This window comes from Podarcis vaucheri (assembly GCF_965113315.1).
Source record: "Podarcis vaucheri genome assembly, chromosome: 12".
Lineage (NCBI taxonomy): Eukaryota > Metazoa > Chordata > Lepidosauria > Squamata > Lacertidae > Podarcis > Podarcis vaucheri.
In genome coordinates this window covers 41,338,846-41,358,218 of record NC_138750.1, presented here as the reverse complement: position 1 = coordinate 41,358,218, position 19,373 = coordinate 41,338,846, and the positions used below count along the sequence as shown (strand labels likewise).

General features: G+C 39.9%; 1 protein-coding gene across 12 annotated transcripts in view; it reads left to right on the top strand.

Annotated features, from left to right (window-relative positions):
• Positions 1–19,373, top strand: part of NEBL (nebulette) — a 174,279-nt gene that overhangs the window by 141,365 nt on the left and 13,541 nt on the right. For 4 of the 12 annotated variants that reach the window (XM_082193632.1, XM_082193626.1, XM_082193630.1 and 1 more), the window contains 12 exons: positions 4,120–4,221; positions 5,274–5,375; positions 8,769–8,876; positions 9,202–9,306; positions 12,379–12,483; positions 12,688–12,795; positions 13,333–13,449; positions 14,862–14,972; positions 15,111–15,221; positions 16,865–16,975; positions 18,856–18,966; positions 19,247–19,357. The exons of 3 other annotated variants lie outside the window; for them this stretch is intronic. In XM_082193632.1, the coding sequence (XP_082049758.1) occupies positions 4,120–4,221; positions 5,274–5,375; positions 8,769–8,876; positions 9,202–9,306; positions 12,379–12,483; positions 12,688–12,795; positions 13,333–13,449; positions 14,862–14,972; positions 15,111–15,221; positions 16,865–16,975; positions 18,856–18,966; positions 19,247–19,357 (1,302 nt within the window). Of the gene's footprint in view, positions 1–4,119; positions 4,222–5,273; positions 5,376–8,768; positions 8,877–9,201; positions 9,307–12,378; positions 12,484–12,687; positions 12,796–13,332; positions 13,450–14,802; positions 14,973–15,110; positions 15,222–16,864; positions 16,976–18,855; positions 18,967–19,246; positions 19,358–19,373 lie in introns of those variants that run through there. 5 more of the 12 variants (XM_082193633.1, XM_082193631.1, XM_082193637.1 and 2 more) reach the window with 4 other exon arrangements.

Here is a 19,373-nt window from a genome sequence, read left to right as displayed (position 1 = left end):
TATTAACAGATTATTTACAAAAAGAATTTTCCAGTTCCATAGCTCTGTCATGTATTGGGAAACAGGTATACCAATTTATACCTATTGTTTTCCATTTACTTGGTTCATTTACTTACTTGGTTAATTTTCTTACTCTTGAAGAGTTGACTTAATGTTTAAATTTGGGATTTCTAGTTTTGTAAAAATAAAGTTATTTGTGATTCACATAAGGCTGCATGTTCAGCTCTGAGTATGAAAGTTTGTCATTGGAATGTAAAAAAATTAAGCACTCCTGGAGTGTAATTTTTTTGCTTTAATGAGCTTCGTTTTAAAGATTAAACCTATTGTAGACATATTGTAGACAGGCCAAAACCTTTCCTATCTACCAACAGAGTGTTATGTGTCAGTATAGGAGCAGAATGCTTATTTACCTACAGTGCTCTAATTAATTCCCACCTTTACACATAGAGTTTATAATTAATAGGATTAGGGAGAGTTTAAGATTATTTGCTCAGACTTATACTTAAGTGTGTGAAATGGGAAATTTCCTTTTACAGATGAAGACTGTCATCTTCTAAAAATATCATTGCACTCCCAGTTTGAAATCGTCTAGTGCGTCATGACTTCATGCCACCTTGAACAGAATTCACGCTGAGCTTCACAGTCGGCTGAAGTTGTATAATAGGAAAATAAATACTGTCAAATTTCCCAGGCTTATAACTTAGGGGATGGGCATTTTAATGATCTTAACATCTATAGCCAGCAAAATGATCCCCCAAATTATGGCAATTACATTTCTGATCCCCAAGAAATATAGTTACAAAATTATTTTAGTTGGTATGCTATGTTTACCTGAAAGCTTGTTCTGCAATATATGATTAATTTTCTGGTTGTGGAATATTAAGTTTGTCATCTTATACTCATCTAGAAGCAAATCCCATTGAACTCAGTGAATCTCACTCGTAAATAGATATGCATAGGATTGTGTTGCTAATGTTGTGGCAGGATCTAGAGATCTGGTTAGCTAACCTCATATCCTCAAAAGGGCTTCCCTTATGTTTCATCAGTAGATGGCAAACTATCACTGAGGACTCAGCTGTATAGCTGCAAATATAACATTTTAAGTGCATTATACAAACCTGACACTACATGGCGATGGTGAGCTAATGGCAAATTCAATTTTTTAAAATAAAAAAACATTCTTTTAAAAAGCATTTCCACGGCATTTTTTAAATATATGTCTAGATTCCACCTGAAATTATTTTCAAAGGCATTCTTAAAACTATGGCATTCAGATTATGGAAGAACAATTGCCCCACTCTTAGGTACTTTAGGCAATGTGAGAAGCAGGGGGGTGGAACCTGTAGCCCTCCTGATGTTGTTGAACTTTGCCTTGCCACATGATCAGGAATGCATTCTAGCAATATTTGGAGGACAACACATTGCCTAGAACAGGGATGGCCAATGTGTCTTGCATTGTCACAGTTGAGCATCTCTAGATAGGTGAAATGGGACAAGGGAAGGGATGAGGAAGAAGTAGGACGTAGGCAGGACCTTGTTTGGGTTCATGGTGGAACTATTACTGATACTGCCTATCAAAGCTGATGTGATGTTGGCTGCATTTTATTTAGATGTTTAGAAAGTTGATGTGAGTTTTAACTCTATTGTTGTTTTAACTTTTCAGAGGTCTTAATAATGTTTCTTAGTGATTTCATCTTGTTTGTAAACAGCTTTGAGTTTTTTTTTGTTTTTTGTTTTACAATCAAGCGCTGCATATATATATATTTGAAATAAATAAATGAACCTTTACTAGAAATGAAAAACCTTAGTCTTACCCTTCTATGTATTTATTTACTATTTGCGGTTATTAATTGCTTATTCACTAGGTCCCCGAGTCCATCACAGCTATATGTCACTATGAAGACTCTCTTGCTGCTTCAGTGCCATTTCCCCCTCTAATTTTTTAGAAGTGATTGCAGCCAATCAGGGATCATGTAGTTAAGTGGGATGTCACTGGACCATGTAGCCAGTGCCACTGAAAGCAAATGAAGCTTCATTGCCCTCATACAGAATGAGTGTTAACAGAAAGGACTGCTTCTGCAATGTGCTACCTGTCTTGTGGGACCTTACTGTGAGACAACTGATGGCAGGCAATGGGAATTTCAGGGATCATTGGCCTAGTTGCCTTAGCAAGAGGCACATCTTTAGTTTCTTGACACCTGCCTCCACACCAGGTGTGCAGGCACCTTGTGCAAAATCATGAGAAGGAATGGCAAGTTTCACAGTGGGCTGCAGCGTTTGTGAACAGCACATATTTGTCTTGGCATGGGCCTAGTCGCGATAATTCACAGACTGGGAAATGCGTAGCGTTCTGCAGCCTATGTTCTGCTGCTACATAACATTAGTAATATCAATGAGGTATGGCAACATACAAACTATATATTGCAGACATTTGCAAAATGTTTGATGTCTCTGTCTCACTCCAACATAAATATATCTTTGACTGGGTGCCAGAAGGGTAATAATTTATGAGAGGAAAAGTATTGCGCTAGACCTTACATCAAACTTGATTGGTGAAATAACTGTCTGATTTTTCTACTGTCTCCTCACTGTGAAATTAACCACACTTCCTTATTTCATTTACTATGTGACTGTCACTTGGGAACAATAAGCTACAAAATTGCTGCAGCGTTCGCCACAAGATTCTGTGCATTTTTCTCTGTGTCTGAGCTGACAGTTCAGTCCTTGCTGCTGTTTTGAGCGCATATGCTGGGCTTTAATTTGCAATTTACATGGATGATGGGGTCCTTTTCAGAAACCTGTTCCTGCTGCCTTTATGGTATTCACTTCACCTCATGTGGTCATTAGGGTGAACAGCATATAATTAGCTAAATCTATGTAATGCTCTGAATTGCAAGAACCTGGATGCACTTCTGCTTTTATTCATTAAAAAATTGTTTTCAATGTTTTGCATGACAGTAGTGAATAAGATGAGTTAATTTTTTTACAAAGAATACTAGGAAATTATTTTAGCAGCTTCACTTAGACCTTTTTTTGTAAAAAGTAATGTATTAAATGAAAACATCATCAAGCGACTAACATACAGAAGCAGTCAGATTAAAAAAAAAAATCTGTTTGTCTATCTACTTATTTAATGTATGTTCCACCCTTCCTCCCAAAGGAGCCCTGGGTGCATAGCTGTCAACTTTTCCCTTTTCTTGCGAGGAATGCTATTCGGAATAAGGCAATTTCCCTTAAAAATAGGAAAACGTTGACAGCTATGCCTGGGTGGCAAACATATCAGTGATTAAAACAATACAATTAAGAACATGTAAAAACAATTTCACACATATCTAAAATAATAAAGGTGTTAAAGCGATATGGACAAAAGCTGAAAATTCATGTTGATTTAATATTTTGGGAAGACTGTTATAAAATTGTGATTTTTTTTTAATTAATTAAAAAATACATCCCCTAATATGGTACTTCCAGTGTTCTTGTTGGCATGAAAGTTTAGAATTTGAAGGCAAAGTTATTTGTTTTTCAGGTAAGGAAGAGATATTAGGAAAGGAATTGTGATGTCCTGCTTACGGGCTTCACATATTCAGCTTGGAGCCTGTCTCCATCAACATTTGGTGGGGTACATTTTGGAAGAGCTGGTTTCCAAGATCCCTTTAAAGGCCACTCCATGCAAGAGTTTGTAATAGTAATCTAGTGTGGATGTGACTAACAGGATTGAATCACCGTTACTAGATCAAACCTGATCAGCTTTTGTTACAGGACAATATTTTGCCCCAACCTGTAAATCCCAACCAGCTTTGTCTGCAGGGCAAGATAATCTTCAGATATCAATTAGATACGTTTGGGAAAATAAATGAAAAATAAAAGACTTCCCCTCATAATACACATTGCATAATATACATGCTGATATACTAGCATTTTCATTTTGGTCTTTGAAATAGGACTGAGTTTCTCATTTTGTTTATGATATAGGCTGTTATTAGGTTTTATTTTGCCTTTATCCTGGCAATCTACCAGGTGGTGTTTGCTAAATGTATAGGACAGCTAATATGTCAACATTGCTACATTTATAGCTGACCTGATAAGTCATAGATAATTAATGAGTCTTTTATTTTACAGGTTTCATATAAAAAAGATCTCCAGGACACTCACAGATACACTGAAGTTTCAAATCGACTAGACATAATGATGGCAACCCAGTTAACAAAGATAATAAGCAATGTATGAAATTAAATTTCTTTGTAATTTATAGAAAATGTTGATAACTTAAAATTTATTTTTATTATTGACAGAGCTACTAAAGTTGTACAAAGTTACGATAAATTCTAGATTGCATTCAGACCAATAACATAAGTACCCCAAAGGGGGCAATTTTCAGTAAATGATCCTTCCCTCCTCTTCTTATGGGCTTAGGTGCATAAACATGAGAAAATTTCCATCTAGCACTCACTATTATCAGCAGCCAAGCTATCTAAAAACCCTTAACCTGCTGCCTCAACTTTTCTAGCATTCATCACTCCACTCAATTTTAAGCTTCCCCCAGTTCCTTTCTTCCAAACTTTTGGATTGGTCAATTAAAGAATGCCACCATGCTGCCTCAAATATCCATCTGGTTTTCATTTTTGAAGTACCAAAGTTGCATCCGAAGGTTTAAAGGATAGATTCTCTGTCTGCAGTTCTAGCATATAAGGTATCCTGTCTATCAGTCTCTGACCTTTCCCCCTTCCATGCTTCCTTGACCTGCACACCTGTTGGTGGGTTCACTCTCCTATAGAATTTCATGCAAACTCCCCTCCCCGCCCCTGGTATGCAGACTTCCACTATATTTTACTCATTGCAGTCTTTATTGACTTTAATAGGATTGTATTTCTGTAATTTAGAGTGGAATCTGACCTATTATATTTTTTTTAAAAGGCAGCCACCTGCATTTTCAGTTCAGCTTTGCTGGAAATTGCAAATCCCCGAAAATAACCGGGAATCAGCATTTCTTATGTTTAAGCTCAACCCTTGATCAAACTGGAGGATTTTTTTTAAAAAATGCTGCATATTGTTTCTCAAATAAAATAAATGGTACATTTGTTGAATCAGGAGAAGCCTGGGAATTGCTGATTAGAGTGTTAGCGAAAGTGGTGTCAACAAAGGTCACCAAAGATACTTGCTATACTGTTTCTTTTGAGACTTACATTTCCCCTGACAAAACTGAAAGGGTGGGGGGAACTCTCAAAATAAAATTATGCCTGGCGTGTACATACTTTTCTTTTTATTACTTGAAGGCTGAATATGCGAAAGGAAGGCGAGAAATGAGTAAGGAACCAACTGTCCTCGGAAGACCAGACTTCAACCATGCAAAAGAGGTTTCCAAATATTTAAGCCAAGTAAGATTTTCTTAGCTTTCAGACAATGACTCAATTGAGATATCTGATTCCCAGGAGTGCAATCAAATGCTTCACTTTTCTAATTGCAAACTATCTATAATTGCATGAAAACTTCAAGATAAGGTTTCCACAACTCTTTCCCATAGAATTGCTGTAATTGGTATGCATTAAATATTTTGAGAGATCTGTAGCTGAAAGCCCACAAGTGGACGAGGAAATTTGCCTTCGGTCACAGTTAGTTTGGTGGTAGGATTAATACATTTTGATGTCACTGGCCAAATATATAGTCATCGGGGCTGGACGGTGGTGTTTGATTTTTGTTTCAAAGTCTTTCGAAAGTGGAGATGTTCTTTTGCCACACAAAAGCATGTTTTATTAAAAAAAAAAAATCAGTCCATTCACAGAGGAAACCACATGAACTTAGTGGAGCCATAAGACAGAGAGTGGCATTATGTCATTCTGCTTGATGTCAAGGTGTCACTAAATTCTAAGATAGGATTGCAATTGATGCAAATGAATGTCACAGAGCCCTGGAAAACAGCAATTTCCCCCCTCGCTGCATCTGTGCAGTCCTCATGTTCTCTTTGGATCATGGATAGTTCATATATGAAGGGAATTCTAGGAACGAAGAGGAGTCTAGTGATCTGTCAAGGCATACTGGTATGTTAAGAAGAGAATAGTGTTTATAGGCATAGGCAATTTTAAGCCACTACTTTTTCACACAAAAAAGGAACAAACCATCCTTCCTGGTCCTATTTTCCAGAACAGTTTATGGGAATATGATTGGGATGTAAAAATATAGCTGCGGTACATCTGCTACTTAAAAAAAAGGGAGTTAATTAGGCCACGTGGAAAAAATTAAGATCTGCTTTATGATACCTGTAAGCTAAATCATATAATTAAAATATCATTTACTTTAATCATACATGCTGGTCAAAAGCATCGAGGTTATATATTTCCTCTTTCTTTTTAGAGCCCCAGTAATAAGGTTTTGCGTGAATAATCCCATTATCTTATTAAAGAATTTGCTCTTTGTTAATAATCCTTTAAAATACTAATTTATATCTTACACTCAATCAGTGTGGTATTAATTATTTGAGGGGTAACTATTAGAGCTTGGATCATGTGCTAAGGCATTGTATTACTGTAGGAAATGCAGGGGATTTTTGCCACATTTGGCCCAGGACATTTCATGCAAGAACAGCTACACTGAGAGGCATCTATTGCAGGACCCAAAGTAGTGTTGTGCTGCAGCAGCTGCCGTGACATTACGATGGATCCTGTGCCGACTGTCTTTATCCCTGGCAATCATTTGCTTGCTTTGGTTATGTAGGTGGGGCCAGCTCTTGCTTTTATGCCTCAGAGACCATGTTATTTATTATCCTCTCTCAGGTTATATTCTCAGCAGGTACTTGATGCTTCCAGACAAATTTCAGGGCGCTGCATATTTCTGCTCTACTTTATTTGATATCCTTTGGTTGTTCTCAGCTTCTTAGTATATACATTTTGTTTGTTATAGGGATAAGAAAATGATTTATCCTGTTAAAAACCTATTTCATTTACAAGGAGAACTTTCTAATGTGCAACGCCTAGTGCTTGGCTTTTTTTTTTAACCTTTTGGGGTGGTAAATAGAACAGCAGGTGCTATTGTTCACTTATGAAACCTAATACTTATTGAAAGTGCTTGCGGTTAGGAAAGCTGCCTTATAGCTTTAAAAGATACACTTTCCCCAGCTGTGTATGGGATTTGTGCAGGTTTAGCAAGAAATTTGTTTGTCTTAGCATTCTTCACGGTTGTTTTTGTTTTCCTCCTGCTTCTTTCTGAGCCATGTCTTGATGATATATATGATATATGCTGTCTTAAATTAATCTCAGTCCTTAAAAGAAAACATGCTTCACGTGTAATCATCACATTAAATAAGTATCTTGATACTCAAATACTCAACGATTATTGTGGGAGACTCCTTTGGAAAGGACTGCATCTCAGTGATAGAGTATAAAGGTCCTGTTTTCAATCCTTGGCATGTAAGGTAAAGCTAGGAAATACCCCATCTGAAGCTCTGCAGAACAGCTGCCAACCGGTGTGAACAGTGTTGACGCTGCTGGACCAGTGGTCTGACTCAGAATAAGGCAGCGTCCGATTACCTTTCTATGCTCTTAAGAAAAGAAAGGAAGACAATGCAGTAAATGGTTAGGATTTTTGTAAAGAAAAGACATACTTCTTTTGAGACACGTGCCTTTGCTTCCCATCCAAATAGCTTATAAAGTTAGCCTTTATAATTAAAATCGAGCTGGGGGGGGGGAACCTTCCCAGTTCTCTAAAACTAGTTTGACAATGAAATGTACATCTTAGGAAACTCCTGGGATTTCTGCTCTTCAAAAGTTTTTTTTTTAAGCCTGACATGCACCTGAGAGTGTGGTATAAAGGTAAAGGTAAAGATACCCCTGCCCGTATGGGCCAGTCGTGTCCGACTCTAGGGTTGTGCGCCCATCTCACTTAAGAGGCCGGGGGCCAGCGCTGTCCAGAGACACTTCCAGGTCACGTGGCCAGCATGACGAAGCTGCTCTGGCGAGCCAGCACCAGCGCAGCACACGGAAATGCCGTTTACCTTCCCGCTGTAAAGCGGTGCCTATTTATCTACTTGCACTTAGGGGTGCTTTCGAACTGCTAGGTGGGCAAGAGCTGGGACCGAACGAGTGTGGTATAGATGTCTTCTATTAGAAACAGTCTTTTGACTACATTTAACGCCAGACTGCTTCCCCTTTCTCCTGTGCTCTGCAACCAAAATTTTATTCTACTCTATAAACCATGTCATTTGTTCAGATCTTGCTCTTGTTGTTTATACTTTGAGTTTGAAAGTTTACAACCATCATGTGTTATTCTTACTTGCCCTCTTTTCCCAAAGGCTGGGACTAGGGAGATCTGCCATTGACAGCAGCAACCTTACATTACGTTTTCGTTGGAAATATTAAGTGATACAAGGCCTGTGACACGCTGCGGTTGCACTTCACTGCTGCTGCTGGTAGGAGCAGAGAAGCTTACAGCACCATGACGTAACATTATGGATGTTGTATCAGCAGCTATTACTGAGGAGAGATGGAGGGTTCCTATTTTTCGTGGCAGCCTTCTATCTGCTGCGTCATCTAGTTCCGGCTTCGCTTTCCTTTTATGAAACGGGGATCAGGCGAAGATGCTCCAGACCAGAAACCTAGATAAGCCCTTTGGGGCCGGGCCTATGGCCCTGTACCATACCCTCTGTGTTTATTGAACTGGCCTGTAATTATATAACTGATGGTTTGGGATAAGCTATGAATAGAAAATGCCGATGCTAAGCTATTCTGAAATCTGCACTTATGCACTATTACAACCTATGCGATTTGTTTGTTTCTCAGGCAAAATACAAAGAGCAGTTTAACAAGGATATGAAGAATTACTGCTACAATCCTCTGGAAAGTGCTTCTTTCAAGCAAGCACAACTTGCCTCTATCTTGGCAAGTGACGTAAGTAGGGCTGTTTTTGGCACTCTTTTTATTGTAATGTTTTTGTGTGGAAGTTGCTTGGTGGGCATCTTATTTTCTTATTAGCATTTATTTGGAAAGGTCTCTTTTCAAAGGGTTAAACTTTCCCCTATAATAGAATATGCATTGCGGCCATCTGCTTGTCAGACTGTAGTAAATGAGTGCCACCTAATGGCCGATAGAAAACATGGCAGGCAAACATGGAAAAGAAGAACACTTTTTTCTGCAGAGAAAATGAAACCATGCATTTCTGTCCCATGCTCTGGTTTTTTTGTTTTTAACCAAATGTGTATTCTTCACCTTGCAGGTGAAATACAAAAAAGACCTAGAAAGCCTTCATGAGCCAGCATCTACCTTTCCAAACCTGTTACAGTTAGAGCATGCCTTGAATGCCAGCAAAATAAGTAGTCAGGTAAGTTGACTTTCTTGTGATTAATTCATTTGAATAGGGTTTTAAAATGCAAATGGTTCAGAGCAGGTAATTGTTGTGTTATGTTCCATTAAACTTAATGAGCCCTTCATCTGAAGGAGCAGGTACACTGGTTGCGGGTACTCCTTCTGGGTCCACTGCTATCGCTTGAGGTTCAGGTGGCCTAAGTGGCATAGAGTGCCTTCTGTCAGCTTTGGCTGGTGGCCCACCTGCGCCCCTATGTGGACAAGAATAGCCTAACTCCTGTTGTCTGTGCTCTGGTAACCTCTAGGGTAGAGCACTGCAACGCATTATACATGGGTCTGCCTCCGAAGACAGTTCAGAAACTTCGGCTGGTGCAGAATTCAGCGGCCAGGTTGCTCACTGGGGCAGGTTGGTTTGAGCATATTACACCAATCCAGGCCTGATTGCACTGGCTGCTGATTAGTTTGTATCTCAAGGACCACCTCTCCCCATATGAGGAGAGACCCAGACCCTGTGATCACCATCTGAGGCCCTTCTTTGTATGCCTCGTACATGAGAGGTCTGGAGGGTGGCAACACAGAAACAGGCCTTTTCTGTGGTGGCTCCCCATTTGTGGAATGCTTTCACCAGGGAGGCCTGCCTGGCACATTCCTTACATATTTTTAGGTGCCAGGTGAAAACATTCCTCTTCTCCCAGGCCTTTGGCTGATTAATATGCTAATGTGTTATGTATTTTTATGTTTTTATATTATAAATCTTCCCTGTGAACCTTGGATGAAGGGCGGTATAGAAATTTAATAAGTAATTTAAAAAATCATAATTACATATCCTTAAGAAATAAAGCCCATCTTTGTATGTAGGCAGCAGCCATCTGGAATGGCATTCATGGGATGAAAAATGGGAAGCAAGGATTTGCGGTCTTAAATTAATCTCTTACCATAGAGGAGATTTGGTGTTTTTATATTGTAAACTCTCCTGTGATTCTCAGATGAAGGGCAGTAGAGAAATTTCAGTAATATTAATGATACGGATACTAATAATGTCTGAGTTACCAGCAGACTGTAACCAGGAGTTCTTGAGACACACCAATGTCTCAAAATCGTGTGTGTGTGTGTGTGTGTGTGTGTGTGTGTGTGTTTCAAATCTAATTCTAACCATTGAGGAATTCAATCTTTATGAATTCTGATTCAAACAGAAGTGTGGGTCTCAGTGCACTTAACTTTTGGATTTCATACTTTTTTTCCAATTCTGTGATAAATTTATTGGCTCAAAAAAAGGAACTAAGATGCATTTACGACATGTATTGAGGATAAAATGCATTTTAAATATACATACTGCAATTCTTGAAGAAGTAGTTTCCATGAAAAGAAAGAGGGAAGATAAATGTTAAAATATCTGGCACATTTTTAAAAGAACTCTGTGTAGACAGAGGAAACAAATGTCTCCTTGCACTACCCAATCTGCCACTACACCAGTAGCACTATAGTTTATGAGGTTTTTTGGTTTTCTTTTACCTTTTTAGCTCCTTTTCTTCTTTTTAAATAACACTTTTATAAACTTCTAACCTTTATAACAGTTAAAAGGAACCAGCACATCAATATTTGTATAAACTACCGGTAGTTGTGGAAAGACTTCAGATTGCCCCCCCCCAATCCTCTTATTTTTGGGATATGATTTGAGGTAGCTGAATCTAATTCACATGCTGCAGAGTAACATTTCCACACACCCTGGTTTTGTTTTACTGTGAAATGGGTTTTTGCTCTCACAGTACAAGCAATTGCTTTATGTTGCAATCATGAAGCATGAAGCATGCTCATGCGATTTGGCAGCAAAGCTCTCTTCTTAAAGGTGACTTGTTTTTGGTTGATGTTCACCTGCAGACCTGTAGGTACAGCATGTAGATGGGAAAATGCTTCCAGATTTTGAGTCCTGAGCTCCCTGCCAACTTAACAAGGTGGTCCATTATAAAATCTCCTTAATCCATGATTAAGGAGATGGATGAGAAGGATGACCTGTCTTGTGTTATTGAGAGTTGTTTGAAATATCTGGGGTAGTTAACTTCTCCCAACTGTGCCTTCCTGGGTATTCAGTTCAGTTGCAGAATAATTCAATGGTCAGAGAAAGCTGCTTTTGGGGTGTGTTCTTTTGTTTGCTACGGTTTCCACTGCCTTTCTAGACTTCCTGTCTGTTTCTGAGTAAAAAGTGCATACAATTTGCACTGTGTGTGTAGTATCCATACTTTTATACTCCTTTTCTGAGTTTCTAATTTTATATTAGCAAATTGACTAATTGCATTTCACTTTTAAAACAGGCAGAGGCTGCACAATGTTTGCTTGGCTCCACTAGGAGGCAATAAGAGACTGTCAAATTGAGCTCACACTCTTTCTATAATTTTCAACACTTGAGCTTCTTTGGGTTATTAAGTTGGGATCCAGGGCTACACATGATCTACCGCATACCCCCTGAAAAGCTGCCCTTGAAAGTTAGGTGGACCCTCTGGAGCAGGATTTCATCAGCTATGATAAGATAACCACTGCCACTAGATTAGGAAACCAGCCGCGGCCCCGCTCCCTGGAATCACTTTGCACAGGACAATTGTTTATGAATCCCGAACTGTTATATGTCCTGATCTAAAGTTGCACATGTGCTGAAGTGGGGTGAGGTATGTGTTATGCTACTGCATGTGATTATGATCTAGCACCAAGCATTAGCTATGAATTTTGAAGGGATGGAAAACCTTGGACTCTGCCCTGCTTAGAGGTGATCAGTGCTGTGCAGAGGTGTAGACAGCGCCATGAAAATATCTTCCAGTGCTACATGCATGGTTCGGATCAAATACTGGAGTTGCCACGAATCACTCTGCATGTTGTTTCCATGTGCACATGTTGTCCTCACTGGATCAGAGCCTCATCTGTTGTTTTTTTTTTTATAGAAACGGTTTCACGGTTTAGTTTACACTTTTGCTTTAAAGATGAATTCTTGTGAGTTTAAACAACAACAACTACAACGAGGTATCATTATAGTTTTACGGGATTTGTATTAACTGACAGTTTTGGTCTTTTATATATATTTGTCTGTTATTTGTTTCAGTATGAATATAAGAAGCTGTTTGAGAAAAGTAAGGGGCTGTATCATTTCGCACTGGATACAGCTGAACAGCTGCACCACAAAGAGAACGCAGTGCTCCAAAGTCAGGTATGCACACAGTGTGCACTGTCCAGTAGCTCTGCATGCTTGGATTGTATATTATGTACAGCATATATGTTTGGAAGGAGGGAAATGCTTTTCATGCATAAAAGAGAATTCATACACAAGGAATGGGAAGCCCCTCCTCTGTGAATGAACGCACTGTCGGTTTTAAAAATTGCTGTAGTTTTGATCCATGCTCTGTTCTGTTAGGTGAAGTACAAAGAGAAGTATGAAAAATCAAAAGGCAGGGCTATGATGGAATTTGTGGATACCCCGACTTACCAAGTTTCAAAGGAGGCGCAGAGGTGTCAAAGTCAGGTTGGTGGAATGCTTTTGGAAATCATTACTGTATTGCAGTGTTCAATACATTGTGCTGCTATGGCATTTGAATAAGGGCTGTGGGTAGTTCTTTCGCTATGATGAAACACATTGGTCACAGCCTAAGGAGATAATTCAGCCTAGTTCTCACTCAGTTTGGATCTTGGATTCCACCTCCCCCCCCCCACTGGGCAGCATACCAACTTGACACACTGCATACTGGTTTTTGAAGTCCTCCCACTTTCAAAACTATTTGCAGCACCACATGCTGCTCTTCAGGAAACAACCACATGTTCAAAACAGGCTTCAACACATGGAACAAGTTGAGCAAATCTTTGGATCCCGTTGTGTCTCCCATTTGAAGTTGGAATAGCTGTTTTAGAGATGCACTTTGATATCCTCCAAATGTTTAGATTCTGTATCTTTATGTTTTGGATTGTTCAGTGAAAACGTTTTTCCTCTTGCTGCAATCTAACTACAGTTTACATGAAACGGCATGCAATTTTATAGTTATATAAACTTTTATTTCGTGCACAGAAAATGTATCGAAAAGAATTTGAAGATAAACTCAAAGGAAAGGCAGCACTGGACTTGGACAAGACCCCGGAATTCTTGAACGTGAAGCGTGTTACCAACCTGCTCAAAGAGGTAAAGGTAAAGGTAAAGGGACCCCTGACCATTAGGTCCAGTCGTGACCAACTCTGGGGTTGCAGCGCTCATCTCGCTTTACTGGCCGAGGGAGCCGGTGTGCAGCTTCCGGGTCATGTGGCCAGCATGACTAAGCCACTTCTGGCGAACCAGAGCAGCGCACGGAAACGCTGTTTACCTTCCTGCTGGAGCGGTACCTATTTATCTACTTGCACTTTGACGTGCTTTCCAACTGCTAGGTTGGCAGGAGCAGAGACCAAGCAACGGGAGCTCAACCCGTTGTGGGGATTCGAACTGCCAACCTTCTGATCGGCAACTCCTAGGCTCTGTGGTTTAACCCACAGTGCCACCTGCACAAGCTGTAATAAGTCAGAAGATGGAAGAATCACCTCTAGTTGTTGTGATGCAGTTTGTGTAGCCACAGAACTGCAGTGTGACAACAGCGGATGGAGCAAGCGAGCAAAACAAGCAGGCCAGAATTGTGGGTGAGCTTGCCGGCAGAGTGAGCAAGCCTGCCACTGAGCAGGCTGGTGACACAGACATGCCTTCTCATGTTGCCCCTGTTGCTGCAGCTACCCTCCCAATTTGCTTGCCTGCCCACTTGCTTGCACACATGACAGGGTGAGTAAAGCCCCAGTTAGCACAATAGTTAAGTGAGGTTGCCAACTCACTTAAAACCATGGTTTCTGATTCTTGTTTGCTGGCCAACTACAAACAATGACTTGCCACTCTCAGATAATCACGCCAAATCATACTTAAGCTTCATTAAAGATTGTTTGGTGCGATGTCTGAATTGACTTGAAGCTTCAAAGATACCTGGAGATAAATTGAAACAATACCTATTGGTTTGTCAATCAAGGAGGAACGCATATCTTCTGGAGACAGTGTCATACACTGATGTAACTCTGGGTTCTGTTTTCTGCAGCATTAGCGTGATATCTTTCTACATGTTCATTTCAATCACAAGTACTCATCATGCTATGTAACTCTGATTTGTGGATAAGTGCCTTTTGTATTGCATTTAGTGCACCTTTGTGAATAATGATAGCATTAGCAGAACTTGAGTGACAGGGTCATTTACTTGTCTGTAATCTGGAAAAAAAAAAAACTACCATCCATAGCGGAAGCTCTTACAGTTTTATAAAGTATCTGTAGGAACTAGTTGTATAAAAAGAAGAATGTGGTTCCCCTGCTCTCAGGAGCAAGTAAAGATTATAATCTTTTCATTCTTGGTGCATCCTATCTTTTGATTTCCCAATTCTATTTTAACTATGGTAAATGTGCACTATCTAATTCATATTTTATAGAGATTTTCAAAGTATTCCTTGAAATATTTAATAAGAACTTTTCCTTTTCAAGATCTTGCTCATGATTTAAAGCTGAGAAACCTTTCCCCCCCCTCTCCTTCAAACCTTCAGAAAGAGTATAGAAAAGATTTGGAAGAAGGGATGAAAGGAAAAGGACTGACAGTGTTTGAAGATACGCCAGAGTTGATTAGAGTGAAAAATGCAGCTCAGATACTAAATGAGGTAGGTTATGTTAGTAAAGGTTATTAATGCCGTGGAAAGTGAGCCCTTCACAAAGCACCCAATGACACATCTGCTTAGTTTTTAGAGTCTATGAAAAAGTCCATGCTTTGAAACTGTTTCCAACTTTTTTTTTTATAGAAGGAATACAGAAAAGATCTGGAAAATGAAATAAAGGGAAAAGGAGTTAAGCTCATCTCTGAAACTCCTGAGGTTCAAAAAGCAAAGAGAGCATCTAAAATTGTTAGTGAGGTCAGTAGAGCAAAACATTTAAAATTATTCCTTTGCATCTTTTATGGCTTGGTGGAATTAGCAATTAATTGACACATCAGCACAAGAAGAGCAATAAAGCTGAATAGAACTACTGAATTTCAGAAACATTTTCTGTACTGTTCTCATTTAAGCAAATATATACAAAAAATATTTTGTTTATTGAAAGTCATTGTAGAAATCTAATGCAGCATATTCTGTTTTTGAAACGACGTGGAAGGCATAACATGATGGAGTTCTTTGGCAATGTAGCTTTGTATTGCCAAAGGCATATTAGGTTACATGGGAGTAAGTCCCATTGAACTTAATGGGCCTTGCTTTGCTTATCGGGGTGCTAAAACGTTCAGCCAAAAGGCTGAGATGGTTCCTAGAAGGCTGGGTGCCTTTACGAGCCATTGGGCAAGAGAGTCAGAGGAGGAAAATCCTTGCATTTCCAAGGTGGTCTGAGGAATGGGTCAGGGCTTGATCCTTATTGAAGGGACAAGCTGGCTTCCCTCCAGCCTTCTTTTTGCAACAGCACCTTCCCTCCTTCCCTGCTTCCCACTGTGTCTCATGGTCTATGCTAGAAATTTCTCCCAATCTGCATTTTGGATCGCAGATTGGTTTTCTTTGCCTACTTCACACTGAACAGTGGGATGGAATGCTATATGGTCTGCTGTGTTGTTTAAATAGGTTAATCTTCTTGATTTGGTCACTTTTGGCAGTTTCGGTGCGGGAAAAGAAATAGCTTGGTTTAGCCTGGTGACGTCCTTTAGGCACGTTTCAGCTCATAGGTCGGCACCGAGGCCCATTTCCTTGACTCTCAGGGGCTGGGAGAGGGGCCTCATTTGAGGCCAAACTCTCTCATCCACTTGTGATTCTGCAGTCTTGGGTGGTGGTGATGGCGTAAGTCTTACCTTCTCACCTTTAAGGTGTGGCCCAGGAGTCAGGACAGGCTAGGGAGTCGTCCCCTAATTCCTTAGGCAATGGCGGGTCACCCAATGGCTATAGTTGTACAGTTAAATTAGTTTCTGCCCCATAGGCATCCCCCCCTGATGATTTTAATTTAAGGTCTAAATAGAAGGGGCCCAGTTCAACCCCAGCTTATGTGTCTACCTCTGTGTACAAATAAATATTCTAGAGCAGTTAACTCAACACACCTTCCAACACATTTTTAATAATATATGTGCTTATTTAGAAAATTAGGGTGTGTTAGGGCCTGCTGAAAATAAAATGTTCATTTTGAATCAATTATTTATAATTTATATCACTTGGTAATGCCCAGGTCAATAGCACAGGCTATTTAAATTAGGAAGCGTTCTTTGTATACTAAAAACAAACATTTTATTTAAAAAAACCATTGCTGAAAACTCCCCATGTAACTCAGTATTTCAATAGAATTTTAAACTACCAGTATTAAAGGGTTTGACCATGTGTTTAATATGCAAGCCTTCTAAACACTCTGACACATTTATTCATTTTGTGCAAGAACTCCGCTGTAGAGAGAAACCACTTGCCTAAATTGTAAATTGGTCTTTGAGGGCAAAGGTTTTGAATATGCAATACGTATCATTTAAAGGTGTTCTGCTCTCTCCCACCCATTCCATTTCAAATAGACCCTGATTTATATTTTTGTGTGTGCACAGAAAGAATATAAAAAAGACCTGGAGACTGAAATTAAAGGGAAAGGGATGCAGGTTGGCACAGATACTCCTGAAATACAGCGAGCCAAGAGAGCATCTGAAATTGCAAGCCAGGTTTGTTTAAAATGCTTCTTGAAATGGAACTGTATGCTTTATAGCTTGATATAAGATAATATGGCAACTTTTGGAATTTATACTCGGTTTTGCAAGAGTGGAGCATTTTGGTCTGGTGTCCCATCTGCACCATACATTTAAAGCACTCTCATACCTCTTTAACATCCGTGGCTTTGCCTGAAGTTAAAGCTGAAGTTAAAGGTACTGAGAATTGTAAGGAGACACTTCAAAGAGCTACAATTCCCAGCACCCTTAACAAACTGCAGTTCCCGGTATTCTTTGTGGGAAGCCATGGCTGTTGAAGTGGTGTGCTTTAAATGTAAGGTGTGCTTGTGACCTTAGACCAAAATATTCAACTCTTGCAAAACTGAGTGTGAATTCCAAAAGTTGTCACGGATGGGGTTGGACCACCAACCTAAGCTGGTGGAAGGCAGACCACCATACCACCAAGGCCCCTTGTGCCTTACGTGACAGCAGTGGGTCCAGGAGAACCGTCAAGCTATGAACTTGGTCCTCTGAGGGAGTGTCTCTCCATCTAGAGCAGGCTGCACACCACTCAGCTAGGCAGAGGAACGACTCACTAACAGCACCTCATGGTTGTCTGGATTAAATCTCCCTTTATCGGCACCCATTCAGCCCATTATCAGAGCCAAGAACTGATTCATTACATCTACTCCCTCACCAGCAGAAGTTAGAAAGGAGAAATAAAGCGGTGTGTCATCTGCATACTGGTGACAATGCACTCCAAAACTCTGTGTGACCCCCACTCAGTGGTTTTGTGTAGATGTTAGACAACATCGGGGACAGAACTGATCTATGCGAAACCCCAAACTGGAGAACCTCACAGAGCTGAGCAGTGCTCCCCAAGAACCACCGTCTGGATCTGGCCACCCAAGCAGGAGTGGAATCACTTCAATGTGGTTCCCCCAATACTGTACTCAGATCAGACCCCAGAAAAATAACATGGCTGATGGCATCAAAAGCCATGCAGGAGAATCTGCAGAGTTACACTCCCAGCTCTCTCCTGATACAGATCATTGTACAGGGTGACCAAGTCAGTTTCCATACCAAACTAGGTCTGAATCCCAATTAGACTCGATTCCAAGTTGGGTCTCTTATTGGAAGGGCTTTAGTACTGTTGGCTGTAAGGTTCTGGTGAGGGTACTGTGGGGCTTCGTATGAAATTGCTCACACACCCAAACCCAGCAAGACTAAACCACCTGCACGTTGGCTGATGTTCTGGGAGTTCAATCCTGCTTTCTACAGGGAACTGTGTCTTCAGCTGCATGTCCACCTACTTCACACCTGATCCTACATACAATGTCAGGTGTGGGATGATTAGGTGTGGTTTTGGGGAAATTGGTTTGTGGGCTAAACAGGGAGCCAAGGACTTGTGCTGGTAAACTTTCATTGATACCTTACCTGTAGAAGAACAGAGGAGGGGCTATTCATCCCCCATTTGCATTGAATATCAAAATCAGTGGTAAGACATAAATGCTCAAACCTTAAACTAGTGAGTGGATCTTGTGACAGATGAATTTAGTCCTTTCTGAATTACATCTATTATCTATAATGCTCAATTATATGAATTTATCCATTGATTCGGGGCAGTGAAAACAGGAGCGACCTGAAACAAAATACTACAGGGATTATTATTATTTATTTATTTTTAAAAAGAAACATTTTTGTTAAATGATTTTCTTCCTTAAGGAACATCAGATATATCTGAGTATCTCCTATGGAGTCAATGTTCTGAGAGTATAAAGGGACAATTTGACCTTCATGGGTGCTATTTAATAAAAGCATGCAGATTAAAGCAGGGTCTGTATAAAAGCTTCAGCTGCTGTAGATCTGAGCATTTCCTGATCTGTCCTTCACAGAAAGAATACAAGAAACATCTAGAAATGGAAATTAAAGGGAAAGGCATGCAGGTGGGCATGGATACTCCTGATATACAACGAGCAAAGAAAGCTTATGAAATTGCAAGCCAGGTTAGTGCAGAATGCATTGCTTCAATGACATTTACAGTAAAATACAATGGGCTTTTAAACTTCTTCTTCTTTTTTTTTACGAAATCCTTTTGAAAGCAGGAAGTATAGAAAAATAATAAAAACTGAATCTGACAGAAGCACAGCCAGGCATCAGAAATCTAGTTTGTGTTGCAAGCATACCTTTTTGAAAGCAGCACACATGAATTATTCCAGCTGTATGGGTATGAAAGGCTAAAGATATTGTATGTCTAAGAATTCATTAACGTGCCATTTCTTACAGAAAGAATATACGAAGGACCTGGAGACTGAAATCAAAGGGAAAGGAATGCAGGTGGGCTCAGATATCCCAGAGATACAGCGAGCAAAGAAAGCTTCTGAAATAGCCAGCCAGGTGGGTAGGGAATGAA